This window comes from Camelus ferus, chromosome 6 (assembly GCF_009834535.1).
Source record: "Camelus ferus isolate YT-003-E chromosome 6, BCGSAC_Cfer_1.0, whole genome shotgun sequence".
NCBI lineage: Eukaryota > Metazoa > Chordata > Mammalia > Artiodactyla > Camelidae > Camelus > Camelus ferus.
In genome coordinates, this window is record NC_045701.1 from 39,059,401 (window position 1) to 39,085,219 (window position 25,819).

General features: G+C 38.8%; 1 protein-coding gene across 4 annotated transcripts in view; it reads left to right on the top strand.

Moving 5' to 3' along the window:
• The window catches only part of AKAP6 (A-kinase anchoring protein 6), a 466,205-nt gene extending 444,541 nt beyond the window's left edge, over positions 1-21,664 (top strand). For all 4 annotated transcript variants that reach the window (XM_006191269.3, XM_014564808.2, XM_014564809.2 and 1 more), the window contains 2 exons: positions 13,119-16,537; positions 21,395-21,664. In XM_006191269.3, coding sequence (XP_006191331.1) covers positions 13,119-16,496 — 3,378 coding nt within the window. In that variant the 3' untranslated portion in view covers positions 16,497-16,537; positions 21,395-21,664. The remainder of the gene's footprint in view (positions 1-13,118; positions 16,538-21,394) is intronic.
• The last annotated feature ends 4,155 nt before the right edge of the window (positions 21,665-25,819 follow it).

A 25,819-nucleotide genomic window follows, 5' to 3' on the forward strand; every position in this document is an offset into this window, starting at 1 on the left:
CTCTGTATTCCTCTCTCTGTCACCATCTTCCTTATCTCTTTATAGAGCACTTGTCATCTGTAAGGACTAGAAAACTAGTTATAGCAGTAAATATCCAGAGAGATGCCCCTTCCTCCCAAGGACACCTGTACATCTAGATATGGACAAGAAGCGTCAACAGATTTGTAGCAATCAGCACATGTATAAGTTAGCTGAGGACTTTAAGAAAGCCCAGATCACTGGATGGTGTTTCCTGATGGAGCTTTAATGGGCCCATATGGCCTGCTGGATCTCTCTAGCCAAGGATTCCATTCATGGAATTTAAATTGTCAATTAAAGAGCATAGTGCTCGACTGAAATTATCAAGGGTGGGGAAAGGACTAGGTAGGAATTCTTTGCATATGAAAGGTTGTTCTTGTCAGATCACTAACCCACCTCATCCAAGTTGATGCACATTAAAACTGGTTTAACTCACAGGACAAGAGGACAGAATATTAGGGGATCCAAAATAACCCATGCCTTACTGCTCTTGTTTTATAGTCTGAAAGAACCCACTTCAAATAAGGCTGGGAGCCCAATTTTCAAAAAGCAATTCCTCCATTTTTTTTTCCTTTCTGAGTGGCACTCATACGGTAGCAGTGGTAAAATAAACAACGATGTGTTGGATTTTGTTTCTCTTTATCTATATGACATTTGTGTCATCACCGTAGCTCTAATCCATATTCAGGTCTTCATGTTTGGTGTGCAGTAATATGTAAATGATCTCGCCAGCTGCGTGGAGCAGTGTTTGTTTATTCTATTTCTTTTGGCACTGCACAGAACTGAATTTCTGCCAAAATGGGGCTGCTTCAGGGAGCACTAATGCTCCAGGAGGAAGTTTTGAAAGGAATCGCACATCATAAGTCTTCACTCTGTGAAGCAACAAAATCAAAACAAACTTTCTGTTTACTAAAATATCAGTATTATGAATGTAAAATAATGTGTTTGTTAAAATATAATGAGCACGCTGCCCATCTCCAGGATGCTTGGTGTTCGTGGGTTTTGAAAATGAGGACACAATGCTGAGAAAGCTGGTGCATTTTTATTCTTGGAAAGGAAGTAGGTGAAATGAAATAGACAGAGACAACATCTAGAAGTTTAAGGGGGAAAGAAATATTTTCACACTCATATTAATCTCTGGAAACACATGGTATTTACATGCATTTAAATGTGGACAGCTGTGACGTTTAAGTGTTAAAAAATTTCATTAATGATGCATAGAACTATCTACTTCTGTTGGCAGCCCTTTCAGTCTTCAATCTGACACTTCCTTTTTCATCCAGCAAGCTAATTTCCCCTCTTTTGTGAGGAGTAACTGTTTTCACACTACTGCTTACCCAGCAAGCCTCCTTATTGTTTCATGGTTAATTATCTTCCCCAGCTTCACCTTCCCAGCAAAGGGAGCAGGACTGTTCCTCCCCAGCACTAATGAAAGCTGGGTTTTATGAGTATACTGTATAAATAAACGCAAGGTCTGATCAGGCAACATAATAAATGAGTTCCTAAAGTTTATGGAGTCACAGCTCATCTAGTGGTTTTACTAAATAATGAGGGAAAATGATTAATTTGGTGGGGGGGGACTTTAATTTTGGAGGAGAAAAAAAAAAAACCTTTGTTACCATAGTTTAGAACCTATCTGCAGATAAACGTAAGGGATCTCTGTTTATCCAAGTGTTCCTCGTGCTTCCTAAGAGCAGCGATGACATTTGCCAGGAGAATGTCCCGAATAGACTAGGCCTTTGAAGACTATTGTTGATTTGCTAGGCAGTGGAGGACACCTGGCCTTATCTTTCCCTGAGTCCTTGCCATTTATTAAGAAAAAAAGTAGCCAAGCTTTATGTAGTCAAAGTGTGCTACACTCTGCACTGACTGTAAGCAAAGCAGAGATAAGTCACAAGTGCTACCGTTGTGTGTGCTTGGAGTAGTAAATTCAGCAGGTCTGGCCCAGGTAATTAGCTCCACTGGCCGGTCAGTGTCTTTTCTCCCTGGACTGTAAACTCAGCATATTCTTTTAGATGCCTGCTCAAGGGCCCGTATCTGAAGAGTCTGAGGCTCGTAATTATTTTTGGTTATTTCTTGCATTGCAAAAGGATTTTAAGGGATTAAGGTGACCCTAAGCCTCTAATATCTTTTTTTTTTTAAATTTACAAAATGAATTCGCAGTTTGAGATCATTTTTCCTCTAGAATGAAATTTACATTTCTTTGATTTGGGAACCTTTGATTTGGGTTACAGTTTGAATTAAGGTCCTGACATTTAAAACTTTCAAGAGCCTCCTTCATGAGAGCCCAGGACCAGAGCTTCTGTTCCAATCAAGATCGAGTTTTTAAATCTAATCGGATCTCAGAATCCTGTAGTATTTTTCCCTTGAGATCTCAAAAAAGATAATCCCTCAGGGATTCCACATTTTTAACATGTCTAAGTACTCCAGCTAGGAATCAGAAGTATAAAATCTCTTGGAAACTTACTTCAAAGACATTTATTACCTTCTACAAAAATTCACCCTGAAATTTCAGGCAACTTTTCTAGCATCAAGTGTAACTGGTACACTCTCCAGCCATTTTTATGGGGGAAACAGTGATAATTCAAGGGAGATATTCTAGCAATTCTGAGATTTTTCAGTCCTCCTTAAATCGAAAAGCAGTTATCTTTAAAGGAGACTATTAAAACAAAAATATAGATCAAATAAAATAAAATCAGATGTAGAAATAAGGATAACTGACCTGCCCATTAATCATCCTAAACTTGGGCCAGTCAATGATAAACTGAGGAAAGCAAGGCAAGTTTAGTCGACTGGCACAGATAAGATGGAAAAGAGATTAAAATGATATGTACCATTTTTGGTCATTCCTAATTTGTTTATCCAAATTGACCAACATTTTTCTTCGTTTTTTTCTCTGAATAAGTGGTAATCACATTATTAGAACTGAACAGAAACAAACAAAATGAGTCACATACCCCTATTTATCTGAGAGGAGCAAACCATTAAAAACAGCCATAACACAATGTTGGTTCTTAATGTGTACCTTGTTGAGAGTTAAAAGACACACCATTCTCTCAGCTTTTATGTACTTCGTCAAGGACATGGATCCTGGACATGAGTGAACTCTGTCATCTGATGTTTGGCTTTTCATGCAGACTTCAGCATACTGACGAATCTCTTTTTGAACATTAAGCTACCTCAGGATCATGCCACAAATCTTGTGTTCTTAAAATTCTGTCTGAAAGTTGGGAACCCAAGTCTGTGTCACAGAAGAGCCCATGTGTTAGTAAACTTAGTGAACTTCATTTGTTTACTGTTTATCTCCTTTTTACTATGAATATGCTTTGTTGGTTTTAACAATTGTAGGTTTTTATTAATGGAAGAGCCTTATGAGGAACAAGAGTGTACATTTTGCTAAGGCAAAGGTGAGGCAAAAATTATATCCTGAGGCACAAAACTCAAATATTACATCAACTCCAGACAGTCAGAGGCAAATACTAAACCACTAGGACAATGACAGAAGAATGGGGCCAGATGTTACCATTAGGGGAGAAAAATCGTTTATGCGACTTGGCATGTGGGTCTGTCATTGTCATCCAAATAGGTTTACAATGTAGTAGAATGTACAAAATGCCACCATTTTATTGTGGTTGGGTTTTTACAACTTTAGTGAGCTTATTATTTTTTTTTTTTATATTTCCTTTTTTGATTTCAGTTCTACACAATACTGAAGAGGTCAGATAAAGAAATTCCTTTTATTTAAAAATCTCTTCCCAAGTTTTTTTAAAATTCATTTTTTATCAATCCTATATTTAGGTACTTGAAATTCTGGGGAAAATTTCTGGAAAATAGAATGGTGATTAAAAAGAGAAAAATAAACTGATTTTCCTATTCAATCTGTTCTTAATATGATAAAAATTTCAATGTTTGCATATAAAGCAATATTAAGATAAAATACTTTATTTTTCAGTGGAAGTATATTATTTTTCTAGTTCCTTCTAGTGAAAAATTCAGAGTTGTGTTGGAAAGTAACTTTTCCCTGCAGTGGATGCTTATCAAATACAAATAATGATGTATACAATAATTAATTTGCATAAAAAATAGCTTGATGCAAGGCATTCATCTGTTACCATCTAGCTTTAATACTACCAACACTGAGGTTACTACACTTAAGAGTTATTTAGAAATTTTGACATTATCTAAATTTCTTTACTTTATTGGCAAAAACATGTTGCCTCTTAGTCAAAATAGCACTCATGAGGGGCAGACCCGCCTGAGATACTGAGGTTATAGAAGGGGTGAAAAGAAGCACTTATGTTTTGTGTCTCCTTCTTTCTTCTATGGAATTCCTTCTTACAGCCTCACAATCACTCTGCTTATAGAATCTTAAAGCTCTTGGCAACTTATTTTTCACACACAAAATGAAACTTAAAAGTATTAAATACAAATTGATTTTTCTTTTTGAAAGTCATAAATAGATACAGAGTCAGGATGGGCCTGTGTCTAGAGTTGAGAGAAAAGGCGTTAGAACAGTGGAAGAGTTTTCTATATATTCTGTGGCCTCCATGGCTTCTCCACTTCCTCCCTCCTTCGAGGACTGGCACTAGAAGACAAGAAGGGTAGTGGTTAGCCATTTTTTTTTAACAATACTATCAAATGTTTATTAAGCACTTGTTTGCGTATCTCTCTGATAAACGTTTGACAGACATGACCTCATTAGCTCTTTACATTAGTCCTACAAGGTAGCGAGCATGACCATCCCCAGTTCATAGTTGAGAGCTAAGGCCCAGAGAGGGGAAGCCACTTGCCTGAGGTCACACAGCAAGAAAAGGGTGAAACTGGCAATCTTATCTTCATGGCATGTGGTCCCCTAAATCTTTTGCTGACATATTTAACATACAAGTTGAGGGCTTTCTGTATTCCAGGCACTGGTCTAATTGCTGGCTGGTGATTCAGAGGTGAGCAAAGTTGAATAGTTGAATCTGGCTTCTTCTGCAGCGAGTGTCTTGCCCTAGCTGCAGTCCCCAGGAGAGCAGACTCTGCTGAAGAAGGGCTTAGGGACCATCCCTCAAGCAGAGGAAATATTAGGACCAGGCTCCCAATTTCAACAGCAGTTTTACTGTGGAATCTGGATTCCTTCAGGCTACTCTTCTAGCACATCCTGTGCTCATTTCCTCACCCAACAGCCTCTAGGACCAGCTCCCTCTAAGGCTACAAATGACTTTCTTCTTGCTAATTCAATGGCTTTCTCTCTCCTCCCATGCTTCTTATCTTCTCTGCTTCTGTAACACTCCTTTTTTTTTAAACATTTTTTTTTGTATTGAGTTATAGTCATTTTACAATGTTGTGTCAAATTCCAGTGTAGAGCACAATTTTTCAGTTATACATGAACATATATACATTCATTGTCACATTCTCTTTCGCTGTGAGCCACCACAAGATCCTGTATATATTTCCCTGTGCTACACTGTACAATCTTGTTTATCTGTTCTACATTTTGAAATCCCAGTCTGTCCCTTCCCACCCACCGTCCCCCTGGTAACCACAAGTTTGTGTTCTACGTCTGTGAGTCTGTTTCTGTTTTGTATTTATGTTTTTTGTTTTGGGGTTTTTTTTTAGATTCCACATATGAGCAATCTCATGTGGTATTTTTCTTTCTCTTTCTGGCTTACTTCACTTAGAATGACATTCTTAACCAGCCACTCCTTTAAAAGTCTTCTCTCAGGTCCCAGGATTTTATACCCGTCCTACTTGGATTTTCTTCTGTGTTTCTTTTGCTAGTCGCTCATCCTTCCTCTTAATGTACCCACAAAACTATCCCATCTGCCTTTGCTTCTTACTGTTCCCTCTTCCCGCAATGTCCTCATCCCCCAACACCTTCTCTGAATGCCTTTCTCCTCGGTGTAGCCTCTATACCCTTCACAACAATAGACAGTCAGGCCTCATGTGGCTAAACCTATGGCAGGGGAGTCTGTAGGGCTTAAAGAAGTAAGATAGGATTTGTTACCAAACTCAGGTTCGGCTGCTTGCTGCTCAAAAGCCAATAATCAAAAGGCAAGTGTCAGTAGAAGGGAAAGGTACTTTATTCAGGAAAGACGGCAATCTGGGGAGAAAGTGGGCTCATGTGTGGAGAGCAGCTCTGAAGATTCTGCTCAGCCATGACAATTTCTAAAGGGCAAATGGGGAAACAATCTCAATTAATCATTATGGTCAGATTCTTTGTCATTTCTCCATTATGTGCAGACCTACTGACTTCTCCTGATCGTCCTTTGAATGCTGTCTTGCTCACGTGGTCCACCTGCAGATTTGCTACGGGGAAGCTAGTGGTAGAGAGTCAGTCATTCTTTAACCAATTCATTCTTCATTCTTATTCCTTTTAATCCAGGAAAGGAATCAACAGGTTAGGCAAGGCATTGTGTACATTCAGTAGAGTAGAAGTCAGGAGTTAGGTTAAATGTGACCTCATGATCTCATTTTTATGATCAAGGTCTGAGGAAAACAGAGATGAACTTAACAGAAAAGGGGCAAAAGAGCTCTTTACAAACTGTGGGACAGACTGTCATTTACCAGTCTGCTGAGGTGGATTTTATGAGGATGCTTAGCATCAAGGTGATCAAAGGAGGAGAAAATTTCAGAAAAAAATGGAGGCAACCTCTGTGGAGGAATCAAGTCAAATAAGGGCAAGGGAGAATCAGTTGGATTGGGCTCTGAGAAGGTCACTGGTGACCCTGCCAGAGGGTTCAGCAAATAAGGGCTCTGTTAATCACATTCCCTCTCTCTCCTCAAGAGACTTTTACATCAAAATGACAAGTTGAACTACAGAAGTACTATACACAGGATGTTCTTTTCTTCGTCATTTCTGGTAATGATGAACATGCATGCAGAGCAAAGAAGCCTGTAATAAAAAAAATACCTTTATTGATAATATATGCACAGTGATATAAATGAATTTAGAAATACATGTTGTAGTAATTTTATAAGCAAGTTTCTCAGTAGAGCCATGATGTCCTGTTATGTTTCGTGGTGTTACAGACTCGGAAACTCAACAGGACTAACTCTTATTTGCTTGTGGGTTTTTTTAGGTTTTGGGGCTCTTTTTTTTTTTCTGTTTAATTGAAGAGAAGTTAACATAAAATTAATCATTTAAAGTGAGCTATTTGGTGACATTTCATACATTCACAGTGTTGCATCACCATCACTTCTATCTAATTCCAAAACATTTTTATCACCCCAAAAGGAAACCCACACCTGTTAAGCAATTGCTCTCCATTCTCCCCTCCCCTAACTCCCTGGCAACCAGCAGTTTTCATTCATCTCTATGGATTTACCTAGTCTGGATATTTTATATGGATGGAATGATGCAGTATATGACTTTTTGTGTCTGGCTTCTTTCACTGAGCATAATGTTTTCGAGGCTACTAAGTTAGTACTTTTATAACTGAGCAGTACCACCAGCCAGGGAGTCAGAAATTCTCCAGGTGGTTTTATTGTGGCAAAGTTTCACCTCAGGACCTTTCCCCAGATTTCTTCCACATTTCATGAGACCACAGGCAAGTCTTTCTTTCTTCAGTTCGCTCAGTAAATATTTTTTTGAGAACCTACTCCCTGCCAGGCACGGTTGTAGGTGCCAGGGCTCTAGTGGAGACAGGACAGACGAGCCCCTGTCCTCATGGAGTTTATATCTGGCAGGAAAAGCCCTGACTCCCAATATTGGACTCTCTTTTGTTCCTGGTTCCTGTTAGGAACTACGGCAATTTTTGCTGTTATAAAACTTACTTTAAAACAACATCTAATGGATTTTTCATTTTCAATCCTTTCAGAAATATCTGGGGAGCCAAGACTAGGAAATATGTCCATGTCAGTACTCATTTTCATGAGATTTGTGAGATTACTTTGGGTTTTACTTGTCTGTTTTGAGTTTCTGATCAGCTTTGTTATTGAAAAAGAGCATTCACTAGAACAGTTTTTGATCATTAGTGTGAGATAGACTTTCAGAGCGGTTTCTGAGCTGAGACAAGTTACTTTAACATCATTGTCAATCTGATAGATAGTGAGCCAGATTTGATTGCTCTAATGTGTCAGTTGTGATAGAATTTCACAGACAATGGACCTGCCTTTAAAAAAAAAAAAGATTATTTTCAGGAAATAGAAAGTCCTTGAGCTCTATCTAGGCTTTGCTGAGGGCTGGGAAGGCGTCTTTTCTCTTCTAGTTATTCCTGCGGGATAAGCCCAGTCGGGACAGGCAAAGACAAACCCACACCCCATTTACAGGGCAGTGGGGGTGAGGGCCCTAACTGATGTTTATTTCATTGGATTCCATGCATGTGGCTGTACTAAAGAGAGTAGTCAACCGACCACCAGTCTTATTGCAAACACTGTTAAGGTTATTTAACAGGCAGCTGCCCTATCTTCCTCTCTCTTCAGCACAGGCAAAAGTGCTGATCGCTGCAGTCCCTGTACCCCTACTCTGTGCCAGGCTCTCCCCATAGGCCTTCCCATACATTTTATCATATAGAGCTCCCAACAGCCTCTAAGGCAGACACAATGTTTGTCTCTGATTATCTTGAATATATAAATGGTGGGACTGAGGCACATCGATGTTAAATAACTTGCCCAGGATCATACCACTAACATGTGAGGGTGGGGGGAGTCCAGGATTCAAACCCAGATCTGCTTGTGTTTCTGTCCCAAATCCCCAAATCTTGATAAACAATGGACATTTTTTGCTTTTTATCCCATTTTGTTTTTTATCTGTATTTTTTCTTGCTAACTCTGAATCTGTTCTCTGCCCAGCAAGAGGCAGAGTACTACAAACTCTGAATTCTCGTAAAAGCTATCTTTCCATTTTTCTGAGGACTAGCTGTTTCTTATGGTTGTTGATGTTGTTTTTTAAAAATTGCTACCCAAGTCTAATTTAGGCAAATAATTCTACAGCTAATTATCAGGGACTTTGGTTTTTGCATTTAGAGAGGGGTGCTAGGGAAAATAGTGCATCAAAAAAGCAGAGTGAATATGTAGAGTGGAATTTCCCCTCGTTGAAATTGATTCCCCCACCCTGATCAATCTGTTTTTCTCTCCCTCCTGTCCATCGTTCCCTCAGACTTCCCCGTGTTCCATCTACTTTTTTGCCCTAGGGTAGTATGCATATCTTTATTGTTATAGTTAGTGCTCTTTTTTGTTTCTGTTATTTTTATTTATTTGTATGTTTTTGTTGGCACCTACTTGTCCACAAATCTCTTCTCCCAGGGCTTTTCAAGTGGTGTTGCTCAATAAACTCCTGTATCTAGAATAAAAAAGGGACACAAATTATAGGACCTCCTAATGGTTTCCGTCGCTCTGAGCACTGACTGGACCATTCAGTTCATCCTAGTCATCCTACTTTAGTTTTTAAAAAGTTGCAACTTTTTAAAGGAAATTAAAGGAATCTAGAGGCAGTTATATCAGATCTCTGTTGGGTTGCTGTTTTATAGAACGTCAGGTTCTGTTATCTCCACTCTTTAGCTAATGGTGTTTTTCATCTCTTATAAAACCTACCATTTAACCTAAAATTTTAAGAAAATCCCAGAAATGCGATTCTGGGAGACTTAGCTCAATGAAAGCTATCCAAGTACAGATGGAAGTGAATGTGGACATGTATTACTTGCTGCAGTTGGAATCTTGGTCCTTTCATCATCATTATTTGTCTAGCCACTGTTAGTTAGTTTCTCTGTATATATTGCACTAATATAAATAACCTGCCTCCAAGAACAAAAATAAAATAACACCAATTAATTCCACTTGTTTCTTGAGCAGACCTGTAAAGATGTGTGTGTGTGTGTGTGTGTGTGTGTGTGTGTGTGTGTGTGTATTGTGATTATTTATATAGAGTCCTTGGTTTAGGCCAAAATTTGGCACCAGTGAAGCAAGTTTGAAACTGAAAGATCCTTCCGCTAGTAAATTTAATTCAGAATTATCTCTGGAACGGCAGACTCTATTGGGCCCTCATGTGCTACTCACCATCCTTTTGGTTTTGGTCAAATATTCTTAGATTTGTTTTCCTAAATCCATGTTTGATTTATCACTTTTTCAAAAATAGGAACATTTGTGACTTTTTAAAAAGTACAAGACAGGTCCTCTAGAAAAACAACAACAAAAAGAATAATTAATTAGCACGAGGATTATTGGCTATATTGGGCTACCATCAAAGAGAGCATTCGACCAAATAACTTTCCTACCAATTACATCACTCTAAATATATATCTTTTTTTTTTTTTCAAAGACAACCTTTTAGCTATATAAATATTCCAATGTCCTTCCTCTTGGAAACTTTCCCTACTTTTTTGGCCTCAGGGTATGTTTTATGTTTGAGATAAAATCTTGAAGAAGTGGAGATTTTATTGAAAATATTGACAGAATGTAACTCACATCAGAAAGGAGTGAATGAGGGCAGAGTGATAGCACTTCTTTAATAGATAAAATGGGAAATCTAAAGTGAGTGATTTTCTGATGGATCTTGTCACAGATTCCCTGGAGTTGACATAAATATTTTTCTTTTTTTTTTTAGAAATTAAAATAAGTTTAAGAGATTTAGAGGAAGACAGAATTAAGAAGCATTACACACAAAAGTTTAATCTTTTCCTACGAAAACTTTTCACTCCAACCACTTTACTGAGGAAAGGATTTGTTCTTTTAGATGCTGCTGCAAGTTTTTTACTTTCTTAGGCTTGTATTTGTAAAGCTATAAAGGTGGCATTTGGTCAGAAAACAACTGTGTCCTGCAAGGCAAGTCCCAGTTACTGGCGTCACTCAGGCTAAGCTCCCGGCACACATCCAGATGGCACAGCTCCTGCATCCGGTGTGAGCACCCGGGTTTGGGACTCTCAGCAAAAAATCTGTGCTGCTAAATGTTAAAGTCAACCAGAGAGTCACAAAGACAGCTCCTTTGAAAGACTAGTTCAATTATTTATTAGCATTCTCAGAGTACAGTGCCAGCCAAGATCATATTTGAAATTAATATACTATTTGATGAGACTGATTGATTGTTTCTGCTGCTAAAGATTTGAACATTCATTAGCCATGCTAACTGGTCATTAGTACTTCCTTTATCAGCAAGCAAAGAATAAACAGAAATTCTAATAAAAATTCATCACAGTGAATGTACTCCAAACCTAAGTGAGTGTGGTGATTTCCAGGGTACAAGATTAACTGATGTAACATTGGCAGGGAAGACTTCTGTTATAAAATTTAAAAATATCCCTTAATTAATGTTTACTTTGTAACTGGACTCTTTTAAACTTAAGTAGGCTATGCAGATAATCTCTTACATATCCAGGATAATAAAGTGCTAATGGGTGTTTTATACTTAATGTGTTTGTGTGGTATCCTTCAACTCTTAGTTTCAGGAAGGACTGAGGGCTTCTTAGGAAAGTTCTGCTAATACGCTGCTGGAGAAGCTGTTTTCCCACTACTGAGGAATAAAAGCATTGTGGCCTGTTTTTCCACCAGGCTGTTAAAATAATTCTGAATTGTAATGCAAATATGCTGACCTGTTAACACTGTAGGACACCTCTCTTTACCTACTGTGTCATGAATCTCTTGTGATTTTAAGAGCAAATGGAAAGGAATGATGAGGAGAATGAAGTACGCAGGGAGAACCCTTTGTGAATGAACTCAAAGCCACTCTAGAGCGATTCTACATGCATTGAGAATTATAGCTATTTCATACTGACTGCCTCCTCAGCCCTTCCCAAGCATTAGCTCACTCAGTACTCAAAATTATCTCCAAAGATAGAAAGTGCTTGACCCCTTCAAAAAGTGATATGAAGAGACTAGTGCTCAGAAAGGTTAAGCAACTTGCCCAAGGCCACGCAGATGCTTAGCAGCCAAGTCAGCACTTCAGCCACGCTGCATAATTCCAGAGCCATGCTCACCCGCTCATCTGCCTGGCTACCCTGCGTAAGCATACGCTCAACTGCAAAGTTCTGTTTGAGTTTCTGTTTCCAGGTGTGCCCGTCAGGGCCTGCAGTACCTGTATCACCTCTCTTGGCTCCAGTTTGAATCTAGACAGCTGGCCAGCAAGTGAGGATGCTGGAGGAATATGAACAGAGTCCGGGAGCCCATTCAGCTTCTATGTCCCAACGTCCTAGAATGCATCAAGCTCTAGGGGAAAAACCAGGAAGTCCCGGGAATGACCAAGGTCACAGCTGTGCAGGCAGAAAGCAGCATAAGAGAATCTGGGCTCCTTCATCCTTAGAGTCAGACAGTTTTCAGATCGTTGTTATTCTAGGGCTGGAGGTGGGTAGCAGGGGGAGGTTCCTGCTTGTAAGAAATCGGGGCAGGACTGGCAATAGTGAGACAAGTTAACAAGGATCAAAGCGCAATCTCTCTCATAGCAAGAGACTGGAGAAGAGAGGGACTGAAAGAACTGTAATTAAGAGGCTGCCCTGCAGCCCTGGGGCCCAAGACTCAAGGTCCAGGAAGGTGCAGGTGAAGAAACCAGTCAAATGTTGCTCATCTTGTGGTCTGTCTGGGAACAGGGCCAAATTCTGAAGAGGAGGAACCCTGAAAGGGAAGGCGGAGGGAAAAATAGACATTTGAGAGCCTCTGGCCTGTGAATGGCTTTACAAATAGCTACAACTCTCTTCCATTTTCCCAGGCAGAAGCTGCTTCAAGTGGAGAACCCGGGAAGAGAACCAAGAAGGGGTTCGCCATATATGGCTGCAGATAGCACTCCATCATGACTCCAGAGCTAAAAGAGTATCAGGATGAATGTACCTAAAAGATGTCTTAGGCTATACTCTTTTTACCTTTATTTGCCTGGCAGTTTTATCTTCAGGGTTAAAATTGCAGATGAATCAGTAGGAAATGGTTAATTCCATAAATAACAATTTGACTGTAATAATCTTACATTTTAATCTATGTTATTACCCTCAGTGACAAATTACTATTGATAGAAAAGCCTATTTCAATAATTTGGGATGTTATTCCAGAGAGACATAGAGCTGGTAATTATGCTGTCTTTCAAATTCATGCTTGGGGCAAATTTCTTTCCTGACTCTTCCAAGAGATTTTGAATGGATAAAAAGTTCATGCTTGTGTTCCCTAATTCTTTTTTTTTTTTTTTCCCTTCTTCTACACAGGAGACTCTGAATGTGATTGATCCTGGCTTGATGGACCTAAACGGGACAAGTGAGGATGCCCTGGAATGGGATGAAACTGACATAAGCAACAAGTTAATTAGTTTGAATGAAGAATCAAATGACCTTGAGCAAGAATCCCAACCTGTCATGCCTTCCTTAAAGCTTGAAGAGGCAGGTAGTGAGGACCCTGGTTATGAAGAAGAGGCAAGCGACCAGGGGGCATCTCAGTGTACATCAAGTATTACTGCTCCCTCCAGCCCACACATCTACCAGGTGTACAGCCTCCACAATGTTGAACTCTATGAAGACAACCACATCCCGTTCCTGAAAAACAGTCCAAATTTCTCTGGCATGACACAGCCTAATGTTTTAACGAAGAGTCTCAGTAAAGACTCTTCATTTTCATCTACCAAATCTTTGCCGGATCTTCTAGGGGGTACCAGTTTGGTAAAGCCCTGCCCATGCCACGGAGGAGACATGGGCCAAAATTCAGGCAGTGAGAGTGGAATTGTCAGTGAAGGAGACACTGAAACCACCACAAACTCTGAAATGTGCTTGCTCAATGTGGTGGGTGAGTCCCCGAGTAACCCTGAAACTGAACATCTGGACCCACAAACAGGAGATGCAGTTAACATGTTAAAGCAGAAATTTAAAGATGAGGAGGAATGCATTAAGCTTCCCAAGAGCTCTCAGTTATCCATTTCAACAGTGGGTTGTGTAAATGGAAAAGTTGGAGATTTAAACAGTATTACCAGACATACCCCTGATTGTTTGGGAGAAGAATTACAAGGAAAACATGATGTGTTTACATTTTATGATTACTCTTACCTTCAAGGCTCAAAACTCAAATTACCAATGATAATGAAACAGTCACAAAGTGAAAAAGCACATGTGGAGGATCCCCTGCTCCATGGTTTTTATTTTGATAAAAAATCCTGCAAATCTAAACACCAGGCTACAGAGTTACAACCAGATGCCCCTTCCCATGAAAGGATTTTGGCAAGTGCGTCCCATGAAATGGATCGAAATTCATATAAAAGTGGTGATGCAGAGAAGACTTTCAGTGGCGTGCAGAGTGCCAGGCAGCTCTCCCTTTTACCTCATAGTTCGTCTGTTGAGTCCCTTTCTCCAGGGGGTGATTTATTTGGATTGGGCATCTTTAAAAACGGCAGTGACAGCCTCCAGAGAAGCACTTCTTTAGAAAGTTGGTTGACATCCTATAAAAGCAATGAAGATCTTTTTAGCTGTCACAGCTCTGGGGACATAAGCGTGAGCAGTGGCTCAGTTGGTGAACTGAGTAAAAGAACATTAGATCTCCTGAATCGTTTGGAGAATATCCAGAGCCCGTCGGAGCAGAAGATAAAGCGAAGTGTTTCCGATATCACTCTTCAAAGCAGTTCCCAAAAGATGGCCTTTACTGGCCAGCTGTCATTGGACATAGCATCTTCTATTAATGAAGACTCGCCAGCATCTCTCACAGAACTTAGCAGCAGTGATGAGCTCTCTCTTTGCTCAGAGGATATTGTGTTACACAAGAACAAGATCCCGGAATCGAATGCATCATTCAGGAAGCGCCTGACACGTTCGGTGGCCGATGAAAGTGATGTCAATGTCAGCATGATCGTTAATGTCTCCTGCACCTCCGCTTGCACTGATGATGAAGACGACAGTGACCTCCTCTCCAGCTCTACCCTCACCTTGACAGAAGAAGAGCTATGCATCAAAGATGAGGATGATGACTCCAGTATTGCAACAGATGATGAAATTTATGAAGAATGCAACTTGATGTCAGGGCTGGACTACATAAAGAATGAACTGCAGACCTGGATTAGACCAAAGTTTTCCTTGACAAGAGATAAGAGAAGATGTAATCTCAGTGATGAAATAAAAGGCAGTAAGGATGTAAGTAGTAGTGAGATGACCAACTCCTCTGATACCCTGAACATTGAAGCCCTTCTAAATGGCTCCATAAAACGTCTCTCTGAAAATAACGGAAATGGGAAGAATTTATCCCACACCCATGAGTTAGGGACAAAGGGTGAAAATAAGAAAAATATTTTCAAAGTGAATAAAGACCCTTATGCGGCAGACATGGAAAATGGCAATATTGAAAGTGCGCCAGAAAGGCAGAAGGACAAACTGAATGAGATTGCAAAGGAATGTGAAAATCTTGGTTCAACTGGGGAAAGGATTTCAGAGAGTGAGCATTGTAAGTGCAAAGCATTTATGGATAGCTCAGGTGATTCAAATATTGCTGGAAAGGAATTTGTTCCCCAGCCTGTTAGACATCTTCCAAAGAAATGTCAAGACCGCCACCATTTTGAAAATCAAAGTGCTGCTTCTACTCCCACTGAGAAGTCTTGCCCAGAACTGCCTTCAGAAGTTATCAATAGACAGGACTGTGATGTACTGAAATCTCCATCCAGCAATGCATCAGATATGGCTGGAAGATCTACTGGTTTCTGCCTAGCCCTTGAACAAAATGAAGCCGAGGAAAATGTTTCTATTAGTGACAGCATTTCTTGTTGCGACTGTGAGCCAGATGTTTTCCATCCGAAAGATGCCGAAGATTGTTCAGTACACGACTTTGTTAAGGAAATCATCGACATGGCTTCAACAGCCCTAAAATGTAAATCTCAACCTGAAAATGAGGCGGCTGCTCCCACTTCATTAACTCAAATCAAGGAGAAGGTGTTGGAACATTCTCACCGGCCCATCCAGCTGAGAAAAGGCGACTTTTATTCTTACTTATCTCTCTCGTCTCATGACAGCGATTGTGGGGAGGTCACCAATTACATCGAAGAGAAGAGCAACACTCCGTTGCCACCGGACATTACTGACTCTGGCTCAGAAGACAAGGAAGACCCCGAATGCTTCTTTGAGGTCTGTGTTGAGGAGGACCCTGCTGAAGACAAGCCCTTTTTCTCCAGTACTCCTCCAGATGACCCTGCACTTCCTAGAGGAGCTCCAGGGTCACGCCAAGCAGCGGCAGGTTCTTCCAACTTCAGTGATATTTCACTCTTAGCTAACGATGCAGACATGGTGGCTCGTTCAAGCCCTCCCCCTGCCAAAGAATGTGATGTTGGAAGAAAGGAAGTAGATAGTTTACCCCAAGCTTCTGACGCCTGTGGAGAAAGCTCAGAGTTAACTACTCCTTCAAGGCTGGGCAATGAAAAGGAGAGTTCAGGAAACCTGGGTGAGTCTGGAATGCCAGAAGAACACAATGCTGCTTCAGCCAAATCTAGAATTCCAGGACTCTCCTTGAAGGCAAAGCAGCCAAAAGACAAGGCTGCATTGCATCCCAACCCCCAAACTGTAACCTGTGAAGAAAATCTTCTAAACCTTCATGAAGAACGACATAGAAATATGCATAGGTAGAATGTAACCCTCTCCAAGCATGAAAATCATCTCATTGAAAGGTACGTATAGTCCTCATGTTTTAATATATATATATTTAATATATGTTAATGTGTATTTTATATATATACTTAATATATGAGTTTTAGTTAACAGAGCTATGATTGGAGAAGAGACTAGTCAGGATAGTTGATCACGGCAGATATTTACCTGAATAAGACATTTAGGTGGAGAAAAATACTCCCACCAATGCAAGTAACTGTGAAGCAAAGTGAGGAAAAAAGTCACATTCTAGTAACATCTTAATTACATCATTATGGCAAGAGGAATATAAAATTTGAGGAAGAATAATGTAGGGCCTGAAATTCTTCCATTGAGGGAGGGAAAAAGGTTCTCCAAATTGCAATTACACCCTCTGATCAAAATGCATGCACCGCGACAGTGCTGCCCACTTCAGTTTTCTGCTCACAGAGCTGCCCGCTCCCTTCAGTGCCTGGAGATGATCCGTGATTAGGTTAAAGGCTGAATCTCCTGATCTGGGCTTTCCTTTTACGCTTCTGTCTAATGTAACTATCATCACGTTTGCTTCCCTGGTGGAAGGCTGTGCTGTCACAGCCCCTAATCATGACCAAGTCTGAGGATTCAAACAGGAGGAGAAAGTTGATACTAGAGCAGAGGCTCTTATTTATCCACACAGAGACTGAGAACAGGCCCAGACAGCAAATGCAGAGAGAATACATGACAAGTTAATGGCATTTGGATAAAAACAGAATTTTTGAATTTTGCCTGAAGGTGACAGGCTGATTTCCATCCAGTTTTTTAAAGAAAGTCATTCTACAATTTGTTTTTAATAAGACAGCTATTGATTGATAATTCTGATACGACGTTTCAGCTCTAAAAGTGACACAAAAATTCTGTTATTTCCCATTTCTAAGCCCCAGTGATGAAATATTTCAAGTGTAAAGAAGAAAATTTTTGAGTTTTTGAATGTGGGAGTTGTAGTTCACCAAAGTATGAGGTGCCGAATGCCATCTCCACCCCCTACTCCAGAAGCTTAATGCAGTAACCTAAACTTGTGCTATAGGAAATGAATTACAGAAGCAATCTACCCTAATTTGTTAACTTATTCAAATAACAGTTATTATACTTAACTATGCTAAAGATTATCTTTTTTGTGGCAGATTGTTTATTTTTTGATGAGCCTAATTACTGATTTTCTAAAAGTAATTTACATTTATTACAAATACATCTTTTAAAATGTGACAGAGAAATGTTGTTCCCATAATGTATTATGAAAAAAGTTACTATTTAAAAACACATTATTTAATTTGAAAGATGAATGGCAAACATCATTATTTTTTTCCTGCAACACCTGTGCCCTAAGCTCATTAAAATGTGTGATTCTCTGTAGAGCTGCTTGAAATGGGGAGTGAGGGGGGAATCTATATCATATATACCCTAAAAATAAACTCAGTATGCAAAATTGAAGAAAAGCATCCTACTTACTAATATAGCTCACCTAATTTTCTATCTTTCAGACCCTATTTACAATTGGCTGCAAGTGAGAACAAAAGTAGGAGAGAGAGAAATGTATTTTCTGTGAAACATGTCCACCCTGTAATCATACTCTCTATCAGTATGCAGTAAAACTGGCCATTAAGGGAGAGTAGCTGCAATTCCATAAGCTGCTTCAAAACAAGTTCTATTAGAACCAATTGTACTGCTGGCTCTGCCAACCTCCACAGAAGGGCTGGAGAGCCTGGCTGATTTCTGTTTTCTGAAAGGGGATAAAGGCTTCAAAGCAGTTCTGAGCATGACATCACATGACTGTGACCCTCACCAGTCGTGCCGAGATCCCGTCTGGAGAAGCCTCTGGGGTGCATACCTCCCTTTTTGATGCTCCGGGGATTTTTCCTCTCCCTTACGCAGATAGAGAACTAAAATGAAATGTAATGATACTCCGCTCCATCTTTAGACGTGGGGTAGGGAATGAGCTGATGGGCCTGTGCAGTGCTCACATCTTCCGGGCAGGGACAGTGTAAAACTATCAGCTAGCCTACCTGCCAGTTAGCAAGATTTGGTGGAAACCCTGTGGTTCGATGCCTGGCCCTGTCTCAGACAATGGGAGAAGCAGCCAGATTTTACTTCTGCAGAACTCACATCGCCCCCAAGTGACTTGTTGTCAGCCTAAGGCCATTTAAGTAGCCATATTTACCGGGCCTATTCAGTTTTTTCGGTATCATGTAGACAGAATATTTGGATGCCTAAACTTTTCACCAGTCATTAGCATCAGGTTACCTGGGTATACATATTAAAATATTACCAACAATGACAAGTTATTTAATTTCAAAATCTTGACACACCTTCGGTGTTAAATGTCAGGAACACATAGTAAGATTGTTTGGTAATTATGAAGTTTCATGTCTGTCAAAGCTTACTTCCTGTCATTGTTCTTCCTATAAGATTCAAAGAAGCAAAAGAAAAAGCTCTGCTTTCTTAAGCCATTTTAATCAGGAGAATAAAATTCACAAAATTCAATGTGCTTTTTTTTTCCAGAAGTAAGTTCTCAAATGATAACATTATTGTAATGCATTCTAGAGGAACTATCACTTAGAATAGCAGATACAGTCTGCAACAGTAACAAGCGTTTTTTTTTTAAGATTTTTGGAACAGGTTTTTTATTTACTGTGTTCTAATTAAAAACCCACTGAAACTGAGAAGTTTTCACACGATCTAACGCAGTATGCATTTGTACCAATTTTCAGGTACACTGCTGTGCTATTCACTATTTTCATTTTTGTGTCATGTTTCTATAAAAAATAGGTCGGTTACAGCAAATCACATCAACTGGGTGGATCCAGATACTTTTGCCTAATTTAGAGGAAGCGTATAATGTATGTCTGGAGAGCCTCCTAGGACCTGCCTAAGAGATGTACTTTGCACTAATCTTTTTGCTGTATTCTGACAGTTATTTCTTCATAATGCTCATCACAAGCCTCTGATCTTTGGTGAATGATTTAACCCTAAACTTAAGGCTGGAGGGATAAATCCTGTAGTATAAAAATTTAACTCATCACATGCAGCCAGCATATACTTTTTTTCCCCTTTTGGTTTGCTCTGGTTTTCAGTGTTATGTTAGTGTGTGTGTGCGTGTGTATTTGTGTGTGTGCGCATGCGTGCGTGCGTGTGCTGTATTTACTTTGGGTGTATATATTTCCTTCAGAACCTTTTAGCTGTTTTGCCGTTGCTACTTTAGTGATATGTAAATAGTTGGTGGCCCATAAATTTTAGATTTTAGGCAATTGCTTGTATTTGTGCATGCTCACGTATACACACATACAGTAAAAAGTGCTGCTGCTCAGTCTTTCTAAACTGAGAAAGCTGTAAAAGCAAACTTTTCTCATGTACACAACACAAATTCTTACTGTTAATTGGTTGACATTAAGTCTTTAATATGACCCAGAGCTGACCAAGCAGGTTTAAGAAACTACTCTTGGTGAAAGTGGATTAATTTTTCACTAAAAAATGTAAGTGTAATCTTACCTTATTTACCTTTAAAATCAATTCCATAAATCAAGGTTCTGGTGGATGTGAAGTGTTTTTGAATTGTCTAGCATGTCTGAATAACTAGCCCTGCCATGCTAAATAAAAAAAATGTTATCACCCATCACACACATACACACACTCAGATCTGTATCTCAGCCAATTTGGCCTGCCGCTTTCCATGTGGGCCAAGTTGAAAGAATTGATTATCCAGAGGAATTTAAATTCCAGCATTTGGTAAGACCAGATTTGCCTCACCTAAGGATTCCCTACTCAGTGGCCATCTTTCAAATGAGTCATGTCCTCAGCATTTGAACAATGCACCAAGCTCTTTCTTGGGTTACTGCATTATTTTACTGTACCAAATTCCATCCCATCTGTTCCTGTCTGTCTCTCCCTGTTCTTGATAACTTGCCTTCTTTCCCCAGCATCCTGTGGCTCAAGCCAAACCACATTTGCTTAAGTCTTTCTGACTCTTAAACAGGTTGCAAGATTAAAGAGAAAGAGAGAGCAAGACAGAAAGAATGAGAATATTTAGTTCTAGACGAACAATAAAGCAACCTGGCATCAGACTTCAGAACTCAGTTTAAACCCTGACAAGCAAAAGGCTGCTTTATTTCAGAGCTGGTCAGAGGACCTAAAGTAACTGCATCCTATATTGCCTAAACCTGGAATTTAATTGTTTCCTTACACTCAACAGGTTGGTTTTAGCTACTTAGAAATACGAACAACCAATTGAGTCTTAACAAATTTGCTATCTGAGCCATCAGAAGAACAGAAGTAATTAAATCATTCTCATTTGCACAATGCTGTCTGTACTTTAAATGAAATGCATTCGTATCTGAGCTAGAAGTCCTAGTTGTATCCTTTTATAGGCAAAGAGCTGAAGCATTTTTGGTATTATCACGTTATGAATATTTCACCATTATATAATAATGGAATTCCGCTGTCACACATACATCATTGAAGGAAGGGTTAAACCTCAGGGCCAAGGCTACTAGTTTGTGAATCACTGTTGCTGCCTTGCTGCATTACTTGGCATTGGCAGCCTTACATTTTCATGCTGATTTGAGGCTATCTTGAGTGTTTAAAGCTTAGCTCACAAGAAAAAGAGTAGATAAGATCCAGAGCAAAGGTCAAACAATGATTTTTCTTGTTTTCTTTAAACCCATGTCTTTAAAAAAAAAATCATTGTTTTTCACACTGATTCTGAAACATTTGGGCTATTAAAATCACATTATTTCATCCTCTTCTTTTAGAACATTAGCAGGTAGTTCTAAAATGGCAGACTTCATTGGTTCCTCAAAGGGGTTTGGTTTTGCAAATGAAACAGACCTTTCTGAAAACTTTTCTGTCCCTTTTTTTGTTTCTTGTAGATTAGCCTGGCTGCAACTCAGGGGTGGCCTCATCCTTCTGCCCTGGGCTGGTCTCTGGTTCCATCCTGTCACTGCCGTTTGTTACATTGACCTCTCCCAAGATGAGTCTTTCTTCTGAATGCGGTTGTCCACATGAGCCTTGTGATCTGGATGTGTGCACTGGTTCTCTTTAGGTGATTGTCTTTGAAGTTCAGCAAAGCTGCTTGTTCTCCCGTGGATTCCTGTCCCAAGCTACCTCTACCAACCCCACTTCTCTGGCGAGACTTTCAGTTTGCCTTCTCCCCTCCCCATCTACTCTTTAACGTTCTGCAGTTCACCAAATTGATGGTCCATTAAATTCACCTGTCTGGAATGCCCCCCCTACTGACCAATTTCATGTTTCAATCTGGATTTTTTTTTTAATGGTATGATGCCTATGTTTGTGGAAAGAGGTTTACCTAAAAGGCCAATATTTGATTTTATTGAAGCATAGAGAAGAAACACTGGTCCTTCTTTCAAAGTTAAGCAACTTTTAAAAGCACCATTTTATTTATCTCATTTGAAAAATAATCTATGCAGCACTTCAGGAAACAACTATAGGGTGTTGTATATTATAAACTGGTGACATTCTCCTATTAAATTATGTACAACATTTTCGTTTTTTATGCTTCTTGAGGTGGTAATGAGAAAAAAGTTTTTTAAAAAAGTGTGCCTTGCTGTATTTCTTACACCATTTATTAAAAAGCTGCTTTCATGGTAAAATTATGTTGGTTTGAGAGGAGGAAATAGCAAGGTTAAGATGTGTGAATAATTTCTGTATATATGTATAACCAAGTACAAACATTGATGTATAATGACAGTATAAAATGCTTTCATGTTTGTGATGTCTAGTGATGTGGAAAATATAAGCCTTAAATCCATTAGATTGCATGGTAATTAAAATTGGAATAATAAACATAGTTTATTGGGGGAAAAGGAAAATTAGTGATCTCTTCTACCTGTGTTCTTTACCATATTATTGCATCTGGTTCTGGAAAAATGTAACCATGTAGCAGTTTCCAAAATATCCGTATTGCATAAAAGACTTAAAAATTACTTAAACTACATGTGAAGCTTTCACAATTTTCAAAATCTTTCTGATCACTATAAAGATCTTGGAACACAAATGATTAAATGCCAGTTGCCCTAAACCAATAAAAATTTATCCTAGATTTTTTTATCTACTGATCATTAATGGTTTAGTGTGGGGTTTCAGGTATATATATACCTAATATATCTTATATTTATTTTATATAATTCTTTGAAATGGGTTTGATAGAAAGATGGTAGAAAAGTATAAAAGTTGATTATTTTTTGATTTAGACAATAGATTTAAGGTGTATTTATTTTGTGTAAGGAAATTAGCTAGAAAATAGTCCATGTTGGTCTTTACTGCTGTTGTTAAATGTAGTACTATGCCTACTAAAGTGCTTGACACATAGTAGGTACTCAATAAAAATCTGCTGAATCGAAGTATTGAATTTGGTAATATGGATGACAGCTATCTTTTCATTTTGAGAAAACGACACTAAAACACGTATAAACAATTAGAAAAAAAGATGTAATGCAATATAAAACCATACGTAATATATAATCAATTTACATCGAATTTCAAAAAGAAATGTTGTGGATTCCTATAGTCACAGGAATGACAATCACTCATTCAACTGATAATTCATTATCTTTTATCTGCAAGGCACTGTTCTAGATGCGGGGGATGCAGTGGTGAAAAAAGCCCTGCCCTCAGGCGACTTACCGACATTATGGACGAGGAACACACCGTGAGATTCAGGAGTTGTCCCACAGGTGAGGAAGAGAGCAGAGTGGTGAAGGAGGCACAAAGACAGAAGCAGCAGTGAGGGACAAGGAGAAAGAAAAGTGTTAGAAAGGAACGGAAAGTCGGACAAGAGAATGTAGTGAAGCTTTATTGCAGGGATAGTAGAAGAAAAGGTAAAGTGAGAGACTTAATGAAGGGTCTTTTAAAAAAATTAAGTTGGAGTTTTTGTATGTAATATGCTAGGTAGTAAAGAAACTTTGTAGAGTCTTCGTTTTGCCCCTGATTTTATTATTAGAACTTTAATAGTACCACACCAAGAACACTTAAAAATACTAGTCTATAATTCTACCATTTAATAGCTATTTATGTTGTGATGCCCCCTCTAATATTTTCCATATATATTTCTAAATTGATAAATCATTCTAGACTTTTTAATGGGTAGTAATTGGTTCAAAAGAGGTTTTAGGCAGACATCTAGCTGGAGTATTCAAAACGACCACAGCGGGCAGAGATTAGAGACAAATGACTCATTAGGAAGCAGCTGTAGATATAAATTAGGCTTGAGATGATAACAGAGCGCACTGACATGTTGGCCCAGTCTGGAGGGAGGAACAAGCGCTAGCGTCTTTGAAACACCTGAGAGAATTGGGATCTCCGTTGAGGTACTGGTATTATTTTATACACTGAGACAACCTAAATTTTCCTAGGGTACTAACTAATAATGCCAAGTCTAAGTCTACTGGTAAAACATCCAAAGAACAGACTGACCAAGATGTTCTGTTTACCTGTTATATGCTCACTGAAGACTTTGAAGTATTGAAAGTATTTGTTTATTAATTATGTACTTAGTACTATCACTGAATTTCTAGAATGACTTTCAGGCTTATTGAACAATGCTTTTTCAGGTTGGAAGGGATGGAATAGCCTCAATCTCTTGCCCTATGTAGGCACTACCCACCCCCCACCCCCACCAACTCACCCTTGGAAATAGTCACAATAACTCTGTCTACACATTTTAAGTGACAGTGATTCACTATCTGTTAAGGCAAGCTGTCCCCCCTCCCCCCTCCCCCCCCTCTTCCATTGGGTGTGTCTCTTTGTTAGAAAGTTATTTCTTAGATTGTTAAAATCTGCATAGTTCCTCCTTCCCCTTGCCTTTAACACTGCTCACCAGTCCTGGTTCTGTTCTGATGAACTGCTCAGCACATTTCTTCTCCTTTCTCATAGCAACCCTGAAGATAGTTGAGGCCAGTTACTCATTCTCTCCCAGCTGCTATGATTTCTGTTCCTCAGTTCCCTCCACCACCCTTCATATGTCATGATTTTCAGATGCATTTCAACCTGACTGAATGTTAACAGACTCCTTGAAATTGAGGAACTGTCTTCATCCTCATATATGTAGAAAAATATCTGAACATTTAAGTGGTAAGTTTTCTCTAAAAATATATTCAAGATATATGTTTATTCTATTATTGTAAATTTCAATAAATAAATAAATAAGTAAATAAATAAGAATTCATTACTTCCTTCAGTGGCCCAGTCCAGTGCCAGACTCATCTTGAATCTTTTCCTTACATCAAATCCAAACCTAACCTGTTTTCGTATAAAGCAGAGTTCCCCTTCCATTTATTCATTCAGTCATTCAACAAACATTCACTGAGTGACTATTTGTGTGAGACATTGTGTTTGGTGTTGAAGATACAAAAGCAACTAAAATGTGGTCTCTTCCTACAAAGAGTTTACAGTTTTTCTTGTGAAAGTGCCTTTCATGTCCTTGAATAGAGAAATTTCTCCAATTTAAAAAATGACTCATTTATTTTGTTTCCTATCTGTCTCCCTACATTTTCAAAAATCTAGTGAGAAAAACAATATGCAGAATTATCTTGATCTGACTACTAGAGGTGAAGTGGTTTTTGTATTTGAAAATTTCAATTACAGAAAAAAATTGTATTTCAGATTTCTGGTCACTGAATTAATATGCATCTTATGCAACAAGAGAACAATTTTATTTCAGGGCTTTTGAGATGCTGAGTTCAATAATTTTGTTGTGTTTGCTTGGTCCAACTTAGGTTTTACCAATGCTGTAATTCCTGGGAACAAATTAGATGCAAATATGAAAACACACTGAAATGATTCAGCCATCTAAGTCAAATTATTTTAATTTCTAAATGAAATTGGTATTATTTTAGAATTTTAATGAGTGCCTAATTTTTCAAGCACCATTTAAGTCTTATATTTCAAAATTTTCTAACTTGAACCAACTAAATTTACAACTGTCTTTTTTTCTATGTATTCTTTTTCTGATGTTTATTTTGAAAAAATTCAGGCCCCTATGAGTTGAATGAGTAGTACAGTGATATTTGCATACTCATTGCTCAGATTCATTTATTGTTAATAGTTTAGCACATTCATTTCATCTTTCTACACACACACACGCAAGCTCTTTTGTGTGAACCATTTGAAATTAAATTGTAGATCTGTAAATGCTTCAGCAGTCATCACCTATGAGTAGGACATTATTCTGCAAGTCCACAATACCATCCTCACACTCAGGAATGTAACACTGATACAATAATATCTGATAATACATATTCAGATTCCTCCAAATGCCCCAATAGTGTCCTTTTACA